At 42.6% G+C, this 19,336-nt stretch overlaps 1 protein-coding gene across 1 annotated transcript; it reads right to left on the bottom strand.

Moving 5' to 3' along the window:
• Positions 1-9,889: 9,889 nt before the first annotated feature.
• LOC110907545 lies at positions 9,890-10,585 on the bottom strand. Its single transcript, XM_022152511.1, has one exon. The coding sequence runs from the start codon at positions 10,583-10,585 to the stop codon at positions 9,890-9,892; it is 696 nt and encodes a 231-aa protein (XP_022008203.1).
• Between the last annotated feature and the right edge of the window lie 8,751 nt (positions 10,586-19,336).

Raw genomic sequence — 19,336 nt, 5'->3', positions numbered from 1 at the left:
AACGTGTGGTGCATGCAAATCCCAATGAGGCTTAACGAGTGTAAGAGGGGTTCTTCCCTGTTTGTGTATGAACCTGGTAGTTAATCGTTCTCAACGTGATAAACCTGAACACTTTCCTCGTTTTCGACCCCTGAATCAGTTCATTTCCATATATAGAAACATGAGTGGACGAGGAAACGGACGTAGCAACTATTGATTGAAACCTTGTGTGCTTACTCCTTCTGTCATTTTTTTTTTCTTTCCTTTCTGCGCTAATACCCTCTTTTGGAACGTTGTGAGTGTGCATCCTTTCGTTTAACTTGCGTTACGTCATCAACTCGACAGGTATGTCTACACCGTCCGCATCTTTCGACCAATCCCGGGCGCCAGGGAAGGCACCCGCTGATACCCACTCACCCCCGCGTCAGATGGAGACGCGTGCTGCTTATAGGAAGAGACTCGCACAGGGCGGGGAGTCGTCCTCCCGACCTACGCATGCACTACCAGTTAACTCCCTCAGCGCTCAGGCCGAGTCGGCTGTGAGTAAGGCCCTCCGAGATTATAACCAGATTCTAATAGAACAAAACCAAGTCTTAATGGAGCAAAATCAGAAATTACTAAGAAAGGTTGATACCCAAGGAGGGCGATTGGAAGCTCAAGAGAAGCAGATACAGGAACTTATTAGGAGGACTACTGACTTGAAGGCAGAAGCCCTAAAAGGGCGTGAGGTACAAGGTCTGATACTGAGAGACGCTCGAGTGGATTATGAAAGGCTTAACTCGCTTGCTGAAAAGGTAGGTATGATAGATTGGAGGGTCCATCACTTGGAGGAAGCCCGCTTCGCACCTGAACCCGAGCCAGCCCCAGTCCCGGCACCTCTCGAACCAGAGGCGGAAGGGTCTGATGAAGAACCCGAAGAGGAAGAAGAAGATCCGGAAGAGGAGGAAGAAGAGCCAGAGGAGGTCTCGGATAATGACGAAGACGATGATGATGGTAGTGACCTCGGGGATGGTGACGTGGACGACTGACTCGTCTTTCAATCGTTTATCTAGTTATTTTTCTTTCAGTTGTTTTCGTACAAGCAATCATGGTGATTAAAACTTTTGCGGATATTCGATGTAGTGACTTATATGGTTTAATTTGAATGGGTTTCTTATTTTATCGTTTAAAGGATACTTCTTGTACTGAGTCGCCACTTTACCTCTTTTTATCCTTGCACCACAAGGGTCACATCTTTGACTCTACGACCGTTACCTTAATTATGGTAAACCTCTCGCTGGCCTTTGTACTATCCGGTGCCTATGGGTTGATGCAATGCCGCTATCGGTTGATGCGACACTTTTGTAAGTTTTGACATGGTCGTTGACATGGACTTGGTTATCTAGGTATCAAGCGGAAAATTCTCTGCAAACAGAAAATCGTGCGTCCCCTCTCCCCAGTGGGGAATCCTTATCAGTTTAAGATCATCGTAGTGGTGCCGTTGTTGGCATTGTCACAGTCGTGAAAGCCCAGAAGTGTCTACGGAAGGGCTACCCTGCCATACTAGCTCTTGTCACCGATTTGCCACTTTAAGAAAGGAAGATCGAGTGTCTTCCACTTATCCATGAATTTTTTGACGTGTCTTCTGAGGAGTTACCTGGTCTACTTCCACATCGTTAGGTTGAATTCCAGAATTGACCTTATGCCATTCCTGATTTCCTCTTGGGATACAGCAATCCCTTGGATTCGCTAGATACTGTCACAGCTTCATCATAGGATTTTCGCAGGTTTCGCAACTTCAACCTCCTTAGCATAGCGGGGAGCTGTGAATTCTTGAGAAATAAAATCGGAGAACGTCCTTACAGCTTTTGAAACCCAACCCTACAACACGCGAAGCATCGCTTCTATCCGAGGGTGCCGACGATCCAGCGATATACCATGATGGTGTTACGGAGAGGAACTGCACGACCTACAACCTCCGGTGGGAACCGTGGTCATTGGATTTAAGTGGGAGGCGTTACTTGGATGGTACCGAATGCACCAATTAGACCGATCACAAGGGCCTCCAGAGCACCTTTGTTCCAATAGAGCTAACCACGTGATGGCATCGCTAGAGGGAACTTCCGAACAAACACGGGATTAGGAGAACTATACCCACGCATCCCTGTAGACGAACCTTATCACTTTCACTTGTCATCGCCGCTAGAAGAGAAGCAGTCACAGTTACACGCGTATGTCTTTTTGCAACACTAACCTTTACCCACCAAACTCTGTTTTGGGCAAATGATACACTCGCGCGACCGCAATGTGACGAACCTCCCTGTTGTGCCATGCCGCCATGCACCACTACTGGAAATTACTTCTTGACAACAAATTTGCTGGCCAAATCCTTCGGATGTTTAATGGACCCCTGTTTCGCTCGAATCTTCGTACGAACCTCATTACTTCCCTGTTCCCTTGATTGGCAACTGATATAACAAAACGCTAACCACCATACCATGATTTTCACCGATCACAAGATGAGCCCCAGGCGTTGTAAAGTATCTATAGATCGAGTTCGTCGGAACTCACTTCAAGCCATTGTTTTAGATCAATTTTCGGGATGAAAATTCTTTCAAGTAGGAGATGTTGTGACACCCCGCGAAAACGCTTAACAAAACTAGCTTCCTCAGCGACTGTTTGCTAAATTTTGGGACGAAATTTCCTTCAAGTTGGGGATGATGTCACACCTGAGCAAAATCCGTAGCAATCTTGATTTCCTCACTTCACTCCTCAATGCTTACTTGCCAAATTTCGGGACGAAATTTCTTTCAAGTTGGGGATGATGTGACAACCCGAACCATCACGGTTAGTAACGTTTAAATCTTGTGATCTAATTAACTTGGAAATTCGGAATTTGTTAGGGAGTGTGTATTGGGCCAATACTTATATCTTATTAGTATCATTTTACTTGTTAGTTAGTCCAACAAGTTGGGTTGTAATCATATGGTGTACTATTAAACTTGGCCCAATAGCATAAGTAATTAAACTGGGCTACTCATTGTATACGAAATTGGACTGGCCCAATATCATAAGTAATCGAAGTAACCCTTATCCATAGGAGTGCACGTATGCGAGTTATACTCCAATTCGTTCATGATCTGCTTAAAACTTAAACAAACCCCCACTTCTTCTTCCTGGATTTCGATAAACAAACCCTACACCTTACCCCTCTCATACGTTCGGCAGCAGGAGACCTTCCCCCCCCTTCGAGATAACACCTGGTTCGGTCGAATTCTCGGTTAGTGGTTCTTAACTGTGATTTTCATAGTTGTATGATGTTGTTTAGGCGTAATATGGATTTAACGAATTATACATGAATGTTAATGTTGTGATCTTTGGTTCGAAGGGTGGTCAAATATACGTATATGTGTTAATTGATTGTTTAATTGATTGTTGGTTGTATTAATACATGATGATTGTTTTGAGATTATATGCGCACAGGTGATATGCGATAACTATATTATATGAAAGAAGTAGGCTGTTAGAATGAAAAAAAAACAAGTAATCGGTCATGTGGTGCTCAATTGATATGCTAAATAGATTTAGATGTTTGATATTGCTTGTGAACTGTTGGGGGTCATCGGGTAGGAACCGGGTGGAATCATGATTGTTAATGATAAATCGGCCACTTAATTATGATAATAAAGACTGTTTGATTTAACGATTGTGTGTTATCACTGAACTAATGGATTCAATCAAGAGGCCCAGTTAGTTTGTTAACTGCTGCTGCTAATCTCGATCATGTTGGCCCACACTTTTGTGGATATATGAGAGCCCAAAATTATATGATGTGGCTGCCTCCAATAATCGGCCCACCTTTTTCATGTGTGTGTATGATTCACGTGCCCCCTTTCTCTTTGCATGTTAACATGGATCCAAAACGAAAACCCAGTGATGATTCGGTTTGGGCTGGGCCGAACAGTTTAGTTAATGGGTTACTTCATAACAAACGCTTTAGTAAATAATGGGACGTATGAATTATATATTAACCGGATGGACTTGGGCCATCCGGATCGGTTGCATAGTGTAAGGGTAATCCGGTTAGGGTTGGATAACCGGATTGGGAATTGCTTTATGATTCGACTTTGTAACTTGATTGAGCTACGCAATACTGTGTGCTATCGGATCAACTGTGTGCGTAATCATTGTTCTTGCCTGAATTGTGGTTTTACTGTTATACATGCCATACGTGACAACCATTGATGTGATCTATGTGTAAACGAACTGTAAAACTAACCACTATCAAATACTCATCTAGGTCGTGAGTATTGAACGTATTTAACAAGTAATTTGTCTAACCGAGCAAACCTAAGGTGAGTTCACTGCAATTTTTTCTCAAGCATGCGTCCCGGTGGTTTGGGACAACTGGTAAACATTTGGAAGGGGAACATTGGGTAAATAACTTAACCGGTTTTGGTTATTGCCTGGAGGGCAATGGGGGTGATTAGTTGATAGCGCTATTAGGTACTAATTATCTGGGTTGCACTATGGTTGTTTAGAGGCACACTCCTCGGTTACGTAAGGGCGGTTCCCCTAGGGTAACTAACTGGACAACATAGTGGGTTGCTAAGAGGCACACTCCTCGGTTACGTAAGGGCATAGTCCCTAGGGTAACTAACTTGAGCAACATCGTAACGTATCATTGAATCGCATTAACACATATCTGGTAACACAACACGTTAACGAAACCTTGAACTCACCAGCGTAGTCTGACACACTTGTTGCATGCTTGTAGGTGATTAATGAAGGAACTTGGGAGCTTGCTGTCTGATGCTGCTGGAGTGGTTGTGGTCATAATAAACAGTTACTTTGATTTGGTTTCGATACATTATACATTTAAACTTTTATGCTTCCGCTCAATACTTTGGTTTTGGTTTAACCTTCAAACGATACATTTCTTTTAATTGGGTATTTTATTACATTATAACTTGTGTTTGATATGATTGGTGGCTCTCTGGTGAATCGTTACACCTCCATTAGGGACACGCCCTAGGTGGTAAATTGGGGGTGTGACAGTCGGGATAGTAAAATACTAAACCTTAAGGTATTTCAATGCTAAGACTTCCCGACCCTTCTCAGGAAGAAACCTAGGAAACCCTACAAGGCTGTTGCGTATACCGACTGTTAGACTTCCTCTCAGTCCTCTAACGACTCTAAAAGTGCCCTAATACGACTATCTACCTCTCAGCGCGACAATCTAAGGCAATTCTAGGTTCTGACTTGGTTTACTAGACACAAATGCAATTAGGGAACTAAAACCGACTTCTCTCAAAATCTATTTTAGATATATACTGCACCGAGACCTAATAACTAACTCGAGCCTCTTAGCGACAAGTTAAGCAGAATATTTACTTCTAATTGTATTTCAATTACTGTTTCTAAGGCTATCGGCCGATTTACCCAAAGATCACCCGAACCCGCAAAGAATCGAATAATCAACACAAATTTATTATGTGAAAGACATTCACCAAAATCTATGTTAAACAGTAAACAATCAACAACCAAAAGTAAATACGCACACGCACCAAATCAGAAATACTAGAACACTTTACTTTCAGAAATCAATCCATAATCAATCAATAAAAACCGTTAAAAGATCCAAACATTAATTAAACCATCATCTAATCTAGGTAGTATCTAGGGTTTAGCCAAGAAACATGATGTCTAAAATAAACAAAGCAAGTTCAAAACAAGAATTCATCAGAAAGTAGTGAAAACACGAAATTAAAGAACACCGGGAGATAAAACCCGAACAATCTTCACTTTCACGCTCCAAGCTTCAACCGAATGATTCCCGAGAGCTAAAGCACTCCAAAATACTCAAAACCTCCTCCAAAATTCGCCCTAGGGTTTCTTGATTCGTAATTAGAGTTGTATTAAGTTTCTTGGGAAATAATCTTCAAAACCCTAGCTTGAGAAACATTTTTCCCGGAAATCTAGGCCGTCGCGCGACGCCAAGGGGGTGTCGCGTCACGCGGCGCCTCCTTGCTTGATTTTTATTGTTTTTTTTATTCCTTTTCGACTTTCAGCTTCTCCGACGCGCGTATGAATCCCGGTTTTCTTCTAAACTGCTCGGTTTTACTCGTTTTTCATCACTTTAAGCTACGGGACTTGAAATCAAAGCTTAACGTTAGCAGTATCGAAATTCTAACCTAAACTAGACTCTAAACGACTGAAAACTGACCAAAATATACACTATAAACATATGTACTTTGCAGTACATCAAACATCCCCACACTTACTCTTTTTTCGTCCTCGAAAAAGAGTTATGTAACGGAATCATAGACAAATAATCACTTGGACCGAAAACATAGATTACTTAATTAAAACCAAAGCTTGCGCTAGCTGCGATTTCGAATATATTTGTCCATTTTAAACCCGAATCCAATCCTAAGCCCTTATCATGTGATTTTAATTTAAGTGCGGTCAGTCTACCTAGGGTCTCACACTAAAATCTACAGTCTACCTACTCCTGCCTCAAGCTTATAGGACTAAGAGAACGATCATTTGACCAATTCCCAACCGCCTTATATCAAAACCAAGAGAGTTTATAATCAAATTTTTTCTTTTTCCAATTTTTTTTCGCTTTTCTTTTTTTTTTTTTTATAATTAAGACTCGATTATTTACATGTATTCCCATCCCCACACTTAGAGATTGCATTGTCCCTAATGCAAGAACGAAAACACGACTCGACAACTACCTCAAAATAAAAACTACCAACGAAATAAATAAAAATATACAACAACAACAACAAGGAAACCGACTTAACTGAATATGTGAGACTGTCAAAGTGCCAGTCGTTTCCACATAAGCCCTCCAATACCGAACGTGCTCAGCAAACAATACCAAACTCTCTCTCACACGAACGGAAAGCGGCTCCACATCATCAACCTAAAACATAAATACCATACCAAACATACGAGTACCACATGTCCAACATACCATCATCCGAAATTCAAACAGAAAATAAAATATATGTCCTACGGATACAACCACATCGAACTACTGAAACAGCATAAATAAAATAAAACATGAAAGGATATATATGCTGCTGCAGTCTGCTACATCACTCCTCCTCTGAATCTTCCTCCATCTGCTGGGTCCCCGAACCTCCAGCATGCTGCCACCCGAACTGACCACTATACGCATAACCACTTTGACCCCCCCACTGGTCATACCCCGGATACTGACCATAAACATATGGGGTCTGCTGCTTGCCTCCATAAACTGGTGGAGGTAATAATCCCGCAAAGGGTGGAGGTATCTGAGCATCTAGTGACATACCCGACATCATGTACCTGAGCATGTCGTCCTGTCGGTGGTGGCTCTGCATGGTCCACTGGTGGTCAACCCGCATCCTGTTTTCAATCTGATCAAACCTCTGCTGTGTGTAGTCAAAAGCAGCCTCAGGAGTGAACGGGTCGGGTCTCGGCTGTCTAACGGGCTGCTATGGCGTTGGGATCGCACGCCTCTGTCGAGGTGCCGGCTGTCGTTGCAGAGGAGCACCAACCTCGAAGTTCCACTCTGGCGGGTCCGAATGTGTAAGAATACCTGCCAACTGTAGATCCGCAACATCCCAATGAACCGTTGGCATACCCTCATTCATCTGCTCAAGCTTGTATTTTGTAAGGGCCCGAATATTCTTTGCCAATCGAGCTATGTAAGGCCCAAGATCCATTGCAGCCCGTTTTCCTCCCCGACGAGGTCTATTGCACGACCATGCAAAGAAGCTTGCCAAGTTCCAATTTCGCTTTTCAACCATACACATCAACGCGAAAATCTCCAACCAATTTGCTTTATTCTCGCCCGACTTCCTCGCCACAACCGTAGTCGCCAACGCCTTCAAAATATACCTATATATCGGATCACGAACCGAGGTGATAAGGTTCGTGTGGGAGAACGGTTGGGTCGAAATTGTATCCCAAAATTCAGCCAAGTCCGCCGGGCCTAAACATTTCGGCCGAGCATGATTATACACACCCCTTAAACCAATGACAAACTCCTCTGTCCCCACTTCTTCCGGTGTGTAAAAACCCAGAGCCACTCCAAACTGAGCGATATTCATTTCATAAATATTTCTACCCAATGAGAACGATACCGCGCCTTTTTCGGCAAAAGTACCTTCGTTGTGACGAAAGGTACAATGGAACTCAATTGTAAGTTCAGTGTACTGCGGCCCATCACAATAATCCATTGCCGTTCTCAACCTCGGCCCCAATAATTCTGCCACCCGCTCACTCGCTCCCATGCCTTGTAACCACTCCCAATCAATTACACGATGCTCCAATGTTTGCGTTACCACATATTTCTTGAGCTTTACCCTCTCTTCGGTATCCTCTTCAAAATCCAATACCGGGTGATCGACCAACCTCTCAATTCGGGCATACACTCTCCTATCGTTCCCGCGATACTTGATCCTCCTTTTCCTTGGGTTTGACGACGAACCTTCATCCGACATGTTCTGCAAAACAAGAAAGATTTGACAAGAAAAACAATGCAGACTGTTAGTAATCACAAGCTATTTTTGGTGTTTTAATTTTTTTTTAATTTTTTTTTAGAAGAAAATAGCCGTATAGCATTCCATTCGCGGCTAGTTTCAAAAATATGGGTTACCGTTTACAAAAGCTTAAGTTACACATCATTCTACCCGAATGGAGATTGAGTACGGGTAAAATGTTATGAACTTGTACGTGCATATAAGTAAACCCGACACTAGTCTCAAAACACTACACTAAAGAAACTACTAGACTCAATGACTCGAACGACCTAAGACTCAATGTACACTATGTCCTCCCGGCACTTTAATTGTCCTCAATTAAGCGCAAGTGCCAAAATATCCCCACACTTGAGGCGAAACACCTGAGAGTTTGACTTTTTAAACCTTAACGCAATGTTTGTGGCAACAAAATCCATTTAGAAAACTAATCACATTTGCAAAAATCAGTTCAAAAACCTATTTTTTTAGCAAAAATTCTGTAGTTGTCCAAAATACCCCACAAGTCTCAAACAACCTCAAGCAAACCAACCCGAACCATCCGCAAGCCCCATTATATGTAAATATCCCAAACATAACCACCCGCATACCACTAACATGACTAAAGGCTCAAAAATCCCAACTTTGTGAACCTACACAAACCCTAGATCTAAGACATGACTGACCCGACACTACAACTAAGCAATAAAGTTACCTACTAGCGAGAAATTACAGAAATCATACCTTGGATTCGGATTTAGCAAGAAAAATGAAGTCTTGAACTTTTGGTGCACGAATTTGTCCAAAAACACGAGGATGGAGCGCAAATTCGGGTGAAATTGATGGTTAAGATTGTGGGGAATGTGATTGTGGTGATTTAGGAAGAAGAATGGAGTGATTTGGTGGAAAAATGAGTGAGTTATGGTGATTTGTGTGAAATTCGCGAGTTAGGGTTTGTAAATGGGGAAAGGAAAGTATTTCAGCAAACAGGTTCACGTTAAACACTTTAAGCTGGTTCATGGGGGCGTCGCGTGACGCGGTGGGTCCAGTGGGGGGCCTCGCGTAACGCGGCGGGGTCGATTTTTTTTGTTTTTGAACCTTTACCCTTCGCGTGACGTGAAGGCCCTTGGCGTCACGCCAAGGGTCGTTTTTCACAGAAGGTTTCGTGGATTTGCTTGTTTCATGCCTTAGAAATTTTTTAACTTTTCCCAAACCATCCAAAACCCCCAAACTTTTTTCTAAGTGTCCAAGACACATACCTGGGACCTCTTTTCTCATTCTTTTTCCGTTCCGTAGCGGTGATGAAACCTGCAAAATTCTCAACGACACAAAACAAACACCGAAAAACCATGAAAAATACAAAAAATTAAGAAATTTACAAACGGTACATACTCTACAAACGACGCTTTTCACACTCACTGCTCGGTGAAGGTAGGTGGGTCCTCTAGAGGAATTTCTTCCTCTTCGGTGGTATCAATGGGACCTCCCAAGTAATGTTTCAATCTATGACCGTTTACCTTCCATACTCCTTTGTCGAGTTCATCGTATAATTCAACCGTGCCGTATGGAAACACTTCTTTCACCACATACGGTCCACTCCATCTCGATTTTAGCTTCCCTGCTATCAATTTCAACCTCGAATTGAACAAAAGCACCTTATCACCTACCTTAAACTCTTTCAAGCCTCGCAACCTCCTATCATGCAACGCCTTAGTTTTTTCCTTGATACTCCAAGATCGTTCATAGGCGGCATCCCTCAAGGCTTCCAACTCGTGAATTTGGAAGAACCTCCTTCTAGCGGCCTCGGTAAGGTCAAGATTAACGGTTTTCAATGCCCACAACGCTCTATGCTCTAACTCTACCGGAAGATGGCAAGCTTTGCCATACACAATCATAAAGGGTGTAGTTCCTAACGGTGTCTTATAGGCGGTACGGAATGCCCACAAAGCGTCGTCGAGCTTTTCCGACCAATCCTTTCTACTTTTTCCTACCGTTTTCTCTAAGATTCTCTTCACCCCTTGGTTAGCATTCTCTACTTGGCCACTAGTTTGCGGGTGGTATGCGGTAGAAAGACGGTGAGTGACACCGTAGTGTGCAAGTGCTTTTTCCATGGAGGAATTGCAAAAATGCGTACCACGGTCACTTATTATAGCTTTAGGGACTCCGAAACGCGTGAATAACTTTTTAAGAAATCTCACCACCACTCGGGCATCATTGGTAGGCAAAGCTTGAGCTTCGACCCACTTTGAAACGTAATCAATGGCCACGAGGATGTACCTATTCCCACTTGAAGATGGGAAAGGTCCCATGAAGTCAATGCCCCAAACGTCAAAGATTTCAAGAACTTGGATGGGATTTTGAGGCATTTCATCCTTGGATGAGATGTTGCCGGTACGTTGGCAACGGTCACATGTCCTAACAAACTCTATGGCATCCTTAACTACCGTTGGCCAATAAAACCCACTATCAAATACCTTTTGTGTCGTCACATTCGCTCCGTGATGGCCTCCTGTTAAGCCCTCGTGCACATGTCTAAGGATGTCTAAACCATCCTCCTTTGAAACGCATCTCCTAAGCACTCTATCTCCACCTATCCTAAATAGGTACGGGTCGTCCCAAATATACTTCCTAGCCTCCCTAAGAAGTTTTTTCTTTTGTTGGTAGGACATACCCCTCATAAGATCTCCGGTCGCTAAATAGTTTGCCAAATCCGAGAACCATGGCAAACCCTCTACCTCAGCACTAACAAAATCTATGGTTTCGTGGGGGGAAGTGTCTCCTATGGAATCCTCATGAACCTCTTCTCTCTTTGGATCCTCTAAACGTGACAAGTGGTCGGCGGCCACGTTTTCCACTCCCTTTTTATCCTTAATTTCTATATCGAACTCGGAGAGCAAAAGAATCCATCTAATGAGACGCGGATTCGCGTCTTTCTTTTGGAATAGAAATCGCAAAGCGGCGTGATCGGTGAACACGGTGGTTTTGGAAAGCACGAGATATGAGTGAAACTTATCAAACGCAAACACTACGGCTAAGAGTTCCTTTTCCGTGGTGGTATAGTTCTCTTGAGCATCATTTAGAGTTTTGCTCGCGTAGTAGATTGGATGAAAGTGTTTATCGACTCTTTGACCTAAGACCGCACCTACGGCATAATCGCTTGCATCACACATGAGCTCAAAAGGTAAGCTCCAATCGGGCGAAACAAGTATCGGGGCACTCATGAGTTCTTCCTTCAAGAAGTCAAACGCTTTGATGCACTCATCGTCGAAGACGAAAGGTACATCCTTCTCTAAAAGTCGGGTCATCGGGCGTGTGATTTTCGAAAAATCCTTTATGAAACGCCTATAAAAACCCGCATGACCTAGGAAGCTCCTAATGGACTTGACACTAGTAGGTGGAGGCAATCTACTTATGGTATCTATCTTGGCCCTATCCACCTCTATACCCTCTCTCGACACCTTGTGTCCTAAAACTATCTCCTCTGTCACCATGAAGTGACACTTCTCCCAATTTAACATAAGATTTGTCTCTATGCACCTCTTAAGCATCCTATCAAGATTTAAAAGACATTGTTCAAAAGTGGTGCCATAAACCGAGAAGTCATCCATGAAAACCTCCATGGAAGTCTCAAGCATGTCTTGGAATATTGCAACCATGCATCTTTGGAAAGTAGCCGGAGCGTTGCATAACCCGAAAGGCATGCGGCGATACGCATAAGGGCATGTGAACGTCATTTTATCTTGATCCTCCGGGGCGATGGGGATCTGAAAATAACCCGAAAATCCATCGAGAAAACAATAAAATTGTTGACCCGCTAGACGCTCCAACATTTGGTCAATGAATGGCAAGGGGAAGTGGTCTTTCCGGGTGGCGTCGTTTAACTTTCGGTAGTCTATGCACTCACGCCATCCGTTAACGGTACGGGAAGGGATCAACTTGTTCTTTTCGTTCATGATCACTGTCATCCCACCCTTCTTTGGGACAACTTAAGCACTTCTTTCTTAACGACCTCTTGCATGTTCGGATTTAGACGCCTTTGAGGTTGCACCACCAGCTTATAGTCATCTTCCATGTGTATCCGGTGGGTACAATAGGCGGGGCTTATGCCCTTGATATCCGAAAGACACCATGCAATGGCTTCCCTATTTTCTTGCAACACCTCTAATAACCTACCCTTCTCTCCCTCCTCTAACTTAGACGAAATAATGACGGGAAACTCGGAACCCTCACCTAAGAAAGCGTACTCTAAGTGGGACGGGAGGACTTTGAGTTCTAATGGGGCGGGTTTCTCTATAGGTGTACTCTCACTCTCAGTATTGATCTCACTCAATTCTAGCACTTCAGGGATCCACTCATTCTCTTCTACCTCCTCACTCTCATTAACAACCTCCTCTACCTTCTCAACTACCTCATCTATCCTATTCTCAACTAGGTCGGCTCCACTAATATAGTCAAAGCAATGGTCAACACAAGATAAGAAAGACTCTATGAAATAGACCGAATGACAAGGACTACTAAGATCATCGGAACCACTAGGGTGTTCCATGGAGCGTGCTATCTCGAAAGTGACTCTCTCCTCACCGACTTGAGGTGTGATTTTCCCGTCAAAGACATCAATGATGGCCTTGGCGGTACACAAGAATGGGCGTCCTAGAATGATAGGAACCTTTTCGTCGGCTTCCTTATCAAGAACGACAAAGTCTACGTGAAAGACAAATTTATCCACTTTGACTAGAAGGTTTTCGATAATGCCACGTGGATACTTAATGGATCTATCGGCTAGAGACAACGACATGCGTGTAGGGATAACTCTCCTAGACCTAACCTCTCGTACATGGAATATGGCATTAAGTTTATACTCGCTCCTAGATCGGCTAGGGCCCTACACTCGGTATCACTCCCAAACAAGCACGGGATGGTAAAAAGGCCCAGATCCGTCAATTTTTCCGGGCCTTGTTCAACACTACGGCGGAACACCCTCCACTAAGGGGGCTGTTAGAAACCTCTCCTAACCTATCCTTGCGTTTTAGACGGTCTTTTAAGAATTTTGCATATTTGGGCATTGATTGGAGAGCTTCTATGAAAGGAAGGTTGATCCTAAGCTGCTTAAAGATCTCTAAAAATTTCTCGTACTCTTTGGAATAAGTTTGTTTTTTAAGGCGGGAAGGAAACGGAGCACGGGAAATATCAACATTGGGTGATGGAACAAGTTGAATGGGTCTCTTTCCTACACTCTTCTCACTCAAAGGCGCCCCGGTGTGTGCGGTACTTGCTGGGATTAACCTAGGTAGCACTTTACCGGGCGCCTGCATTTCAATCTCTTCATCTACGGGGTCCTCCTCTTCTATCTCGACACTCCCGGGTCTCACTACCTCTCCTAGAGTCCTACCACTACGGGTCGAAATTGCCTTCAAAGAGCCAGATGGGTTCGGCCTTGTGTTGCCCGAAAATCGACCGGGGGGTCGTTCTTGCAACTGGCGTGCAATATCCCCAACTTGCCTTTGAAGGTCTAAGAAACTTGAATGATTATTCTTTAGGAGCGTAGCGTGGTCCTCTAAAGTACGTTGGGTAGCCTGATCCTTAACCAACAATTGGGAAAGAAGGTCCTCTATCCTAGACAAACTACCATTTGACCCCTCACTCTTAGGTTGAACCTCTTGGGTTAACCCCTCACCTCTGAACTGCCCACCTGACCCTGAACTAGCAAATGGAGCTGTTTGACCCGACCCTCCCACTAGAATAAAAACCTGGCCCCCTGCTTTGATATTGACCTGATGAAAAACCAGGGGTGTTACCTGAGGAGCGATAATTGTTAGCACGCCAATTAGAGTTACTATTGTTGAACGGGTTAGTTGGACCCCTATTTTGACCTGCTATATACTCGACCTGTTCTAGGGTAAGGGTTGGGCAATCTATGGTGTCATGTCCACCTCTACAAACCTCGCATCTATCGACCTTTTTCTTAATTTCTAGCAACTCTTTGGTGATAAAATCAAGCTGAGATACTACCTTTGAGTCTGAAACGACTTGGTTCACTCCTCGAGAAGATGAGGAAGTAATCACATGATTGGAATTCCTGCCGGTAGCACTATGATCTATATCAGCATGAGCGATGCTCTCAAAGAGGTCATTGCAGTCAGCCACAGTTTTCTTTCCCATTAGGTGGCCTCCTGCGGATGTGTCGAATCGGGCTTTGCACTCAAGGGTAAGACCATTATAAAATTTTTTCTACTAAGGCCCAATCCGACAGTCCATGTTGGGAGCAACGTGAGAGCAATGTTTGAAACCTCTCCCAAGCTAAGTGATATGGTTCGTCAGGCTCCATTCTAAAGGAATGGATCTGATCTCAAAGGCGAGAGGCCTTCGCAGGTGGAAAATACTTAGCAAGGAATGCATCTCTAAGTCCAGCCCAAGTAGTGTAAGTACCTGCTGGTTGCGAATCGAGCCATGTGGCTGCGCGGCCAGCAAGTGAAAAGGGAAAGACTTGGAGAAAGCGGGCATCAAGATTAACACCTTCGATGCCGAAGGTGCTACACAGGCGGGTGAGGCGATTGATATGTGCTGGCACGTCCTCATCATCACGACCATGAAACTGACAAGAGTTGTTAATGGCAGTCATGATGTATGAAGGAATTTGCCAAGACTTATTGTCACACCCCCGGTTTTCCACGTGTCACCGGTGGGCCCGGTGTGGGGTACAGTGACGTAGTTGGCATCGTCATAGACAATCAACACAATATAATAATGCACAGCGGAAGCAGAATAGATACATTTCAACTTTAAATAAAGTGCAATAATAAATATCACAGTAGTTGAAATGGATCCACAGGCGGATCAAATAAAATAAGATAAAAATAGTTCAACAGATATTTGTCGTCCGAGCTTGCGAGACTATAGTGGACGCTCTTAGGAAACAGCCAGCCTATTTCCGTATAGTACCTGCACTTAATCTTTTGGGAAAAATACGTCAGTTTACACTGGTAAATACAAATCAACCGACTCATTTTGAAAATGATTGAAAATTTATTTAAATGCACAAGGCATAAATATTTTTATTAACTTGGGATATTTATAAGATATAAACTTGTGAACGAATTACATGCACTTATATCTCTGGTGGCCCGGGATCTACTGTCCGGGCTAGAGATTTAATTGACACACCACATTAAAGAGTTATACACGACGGGTGTACGCCTACACCCCGTGCTCTGGTCGTGGCCATCTCGTAAGATAATGCCAAGGATATCCGGGACACGGTCAATAACCCCCCAAAGCCTTTAAGTAAGACAAAACTGTTTAAACGAAGTCGCACAAGCTATTCAAGACTGTACACCTATAAGGCGCAGGACTTGTGCGCCCGATCAAGCGGTATTTTAAATACCGTACCCCAAGCCCGTATAGGGAAAATAAGTCAAAATGTATTTACCTGAGCAAGTATAAGTCACAAATGCTAAGTGTTGGTAGCTTTTACCGGGCTTCCTAATCTGGAACAAAGGTTTATAATTAACCTATTAGATTCCTAACGGCCTTTTATTTAAGCTTAAGCTTTGACCGGTTAGTTTTAAGAATGATACGGTTTACGCACGATTAAGCGAAAGACCGGATAGAATGTGATTTAGACCCGACAAGTTTGAATACTTGTATATCATGGGTATACTAAATACATTCTGGATTTTGAGATAAAAATGATGACGTTTGACCCGGTTCGGTCAATTTACGCAAACTAGTTACGTAAACCGAACCGAACGCAATACGGGCGATACGGGTAGCCAAATGATTCAAATGCAAGTTCCCTGAAGTAATATGCTTAGAATATGATATTATATCAGTAAGTTATGTTCTATATTGCCCGGAATAATTTTAAACCCAATTTATGCCTTAGAAGGGCATTTTGGTCATTTAAAAGATAATAAAAGGGTAAAATTAGAAATCTGAGTTTCGGGTCTGGTTCATACAGTAAATATACTTAATATAACATATTATATCAGTAGGGTATGACCCATATATCAAATTTATCATTTAAAACCAAACTATGCACCGTAGGGGCAATTTAGTAATTTCACAAGGGCTAAAAGTGCCAAAACTGGAAATCTGAGTTCATATACTTATACTTACTGTTTTTATATGAAAATATGCTAAACACATCAGTAGGTATAGGTCTTATATGTTTAAAACAAGTATAACGCTCACTATGCGCGTAAAACGCTAAATATGCGATTTAAGGGCGTTTTCGGGTTTTCAAATTAAATCTGAGATTTTTATACTTCCAGAATACTTAAAATAATTTATTCATCATATAAAATCAGTAGAAAAAGGTTTCGGGTCAAAAGGATGTGTAAAACTCATTTTATGGCTAAAACGGTCAAAACCGACATAAGCCGAAATGACTAGGCGATCTAGGATCCGTTCAGCCAAAAATTAATTAAAAATCATCAAAATTCCCAGAATATTATATTACTTCTGTTGGTAAAAAGTTTTGTATCAAAACGTGGCCAGAAACGGGTTCTACGCGAAAGGACCGTTTATGTAAATTTATAATATAGTTTCACGCTAATGGCCATAACTCACAATCTGGACCACCAACTGATCCGAAATTTTTGGTGCAAGTTCATATATCAAAAATAAAGATTTCTATCCTTTCACTTTTCCAAAAATCCCGTTTTAAATCAAAAAGGGCAAAATAGTCAACTTTATGCATAAACCGGAAACATGCATTCGAATAGGCTAAGCATAGACTCAATCAAAGAAAATTCCAGAAAGTTTAACTAAAATAAAAATAGTCAAAAATACTCTCCAATACAGATCTCGAACATGCATGCACGAATTCGAATCGATAGTCTACGAAATAATCGTTTTACAAGACTTTCGGTTCCGATTCGTGGCTATACTATAGATCGTCGAGTTGATGATGATTAAAACACATTCTTATATGTATTACAAGTTATTTTTAATGATCAATCAGGTTGCATGTCATCTATATCATTAATCATGTCATTTTTCACAAAAATCGCTTCTGTTGACTTTTTAGAAATAGGTTTGACTCGACATTTAGCATGCATGTAGTGGGAATCAGTTAGTACCCTTTAGAGGGTTTGTTTCCCACATAAATACCAATCTATAACAAGTTTCAATTCGAGAAATGACTGATAGGAATCCGTTTAATCGGAAAGTCAAAGGTTATGAACACCCAGTTTGACTTTTATCAATAAACACAACAAGAACGGATTAAAGAACGAATTGAAAGCTTACAAAGGTCCTAAAGATGTTTAGTGGACACTAGAAGTCGGCCTTGATGATCAGCTTAGCTCCAGAAGTCTGCCTTGAAGTTCTTGAATGTTGAGAGCACTTGGTTACTATGAAAAATGATCAAGAAATGGCCTTTCAATCTGATTTAAAGAGTGAAATTCGTGGGTTACTGTTGCCTAGCCATGCATGGCTTCTAATTGGTGCAAAATGAGGCAAGAACCAGCTGTATCCAACCCAAAATCGGACCCAAACCAACCCAAAACGAATTTCTGGTCGCTGGGCAACCCACGCGGCCCGCTTGGGCCTTCCCAGGCGGGTCGCCTGACCCTGGTTCAGCCAAAACAAGTTTCAAACTTGACAGCTTTGACCCCTGAACTTGTACGCGATGTTTCGGCTACTTTTCTCGACCCGTAAACCCCCAATCTTGGTTTCTAAGAACCTTAGGACTTTTACCAACATGGTAATGTCCTCGGATAACTTTGCGCTCAACCGAAAAGCCCTGAAATTCGACGTTGACGCTTTTAGTCCCTTAAGTACGGTTTTGGCCATAACTTTCTCATACTTTAACGAAACTACATGAAATTTTTACCACATATTCTAGTGAGTATATTTTAGCTATACAAAGCTTCGGGTCTGCCAAAAGTTCACTCAGAGGTATAAATTAAACATGTTGACACTTTTGGCCCCTATAGTTTACAATACTTCACTTTTGTGCAATTTCCGCGTCGTATGATCCATGAACCATCCGTTAAAGGTTATAAACATTATGTGGGGTTATCATAGAGTCTATTTATCCATTGTTGACACTTTGGACCCTTACGTTCCATAGTTTCCACTGTTTGTCACTTTTAGTCCCTCTAAAGTATGTTTTCACATAACGGAACCTTATGACACGTGTCAAGACATTATTGGACGAAATTTTTCGAGGTGTTACATCCTCACCCCCTTAAAAGAAATCTCGACCCCGAGATTTATTCAAACAAATGGGGATATTTCTCTTGCATCGTGGACTCCACTTCCCACGTGTATTCGGGACCTCTACGGGCATCCCACTTGACCTTAACAATAGGTACGTGCTTCCTTCGAAGCTTCTTTACCTGTCGATCCTCAATCGACAAAGGTTTTTCCACAAATTTTAGACTTTCGTCTATGTGTATATCTGTATGCGGTATAACCAGTGAATCGTCAGCGAAACACTTCTTCAAATTACAGATGTGGAACACATTATGAATAGCACTAAGCTCTTCAGGCAAGTTTAACTTATAAGCGACTGACCCGACACGTTCGATAATCTCGAAAGGTCCTATGTCTCGGGCTTAGCTTGCCTTTCCTTCCAAATCGCATTACACCTTTCCAAGGTGATACCTTAAGCAACACTTTTTCACCCACATCGAAGTGAAAATCTTTGCGCTTAGGATCCGCATAACTTTTCTGCCTATCCCTGGCAGCTTTCAAACGATCACGGATCTGAACGATCTTGTCTGTCGTCTCAAAGACGATATCTGGTCCAGACAACTGGACATCTCCAACTTCTGCCCAACAAATGGGCGATCTACACCTTCTACCGTATAGGGCCTCAAAAGGCGCAGCCTTTATGCTGGAATGGTAGCTATTGT

The sequence above is a fragment of the Helianthus annuus genome, chromosome 14, assembly GCF_002127325.2.
Source record: "Helianthus annuus cultivar XRQ/B chromosome 14, HanXRQr2.0-SUNRISE, whole genome shotgun sequence".
Classification (NCBI taxonomy): domain Eukaryota; kingdom Viridiplantae; phylum Streptophyta; class Magnoliopsida; order Asterales; family Asteraceae; genus Helianthus; species Helianthus annuus.
This window is presented reverse-complemented; position numbering and strand designations above follow the sequence as displayed.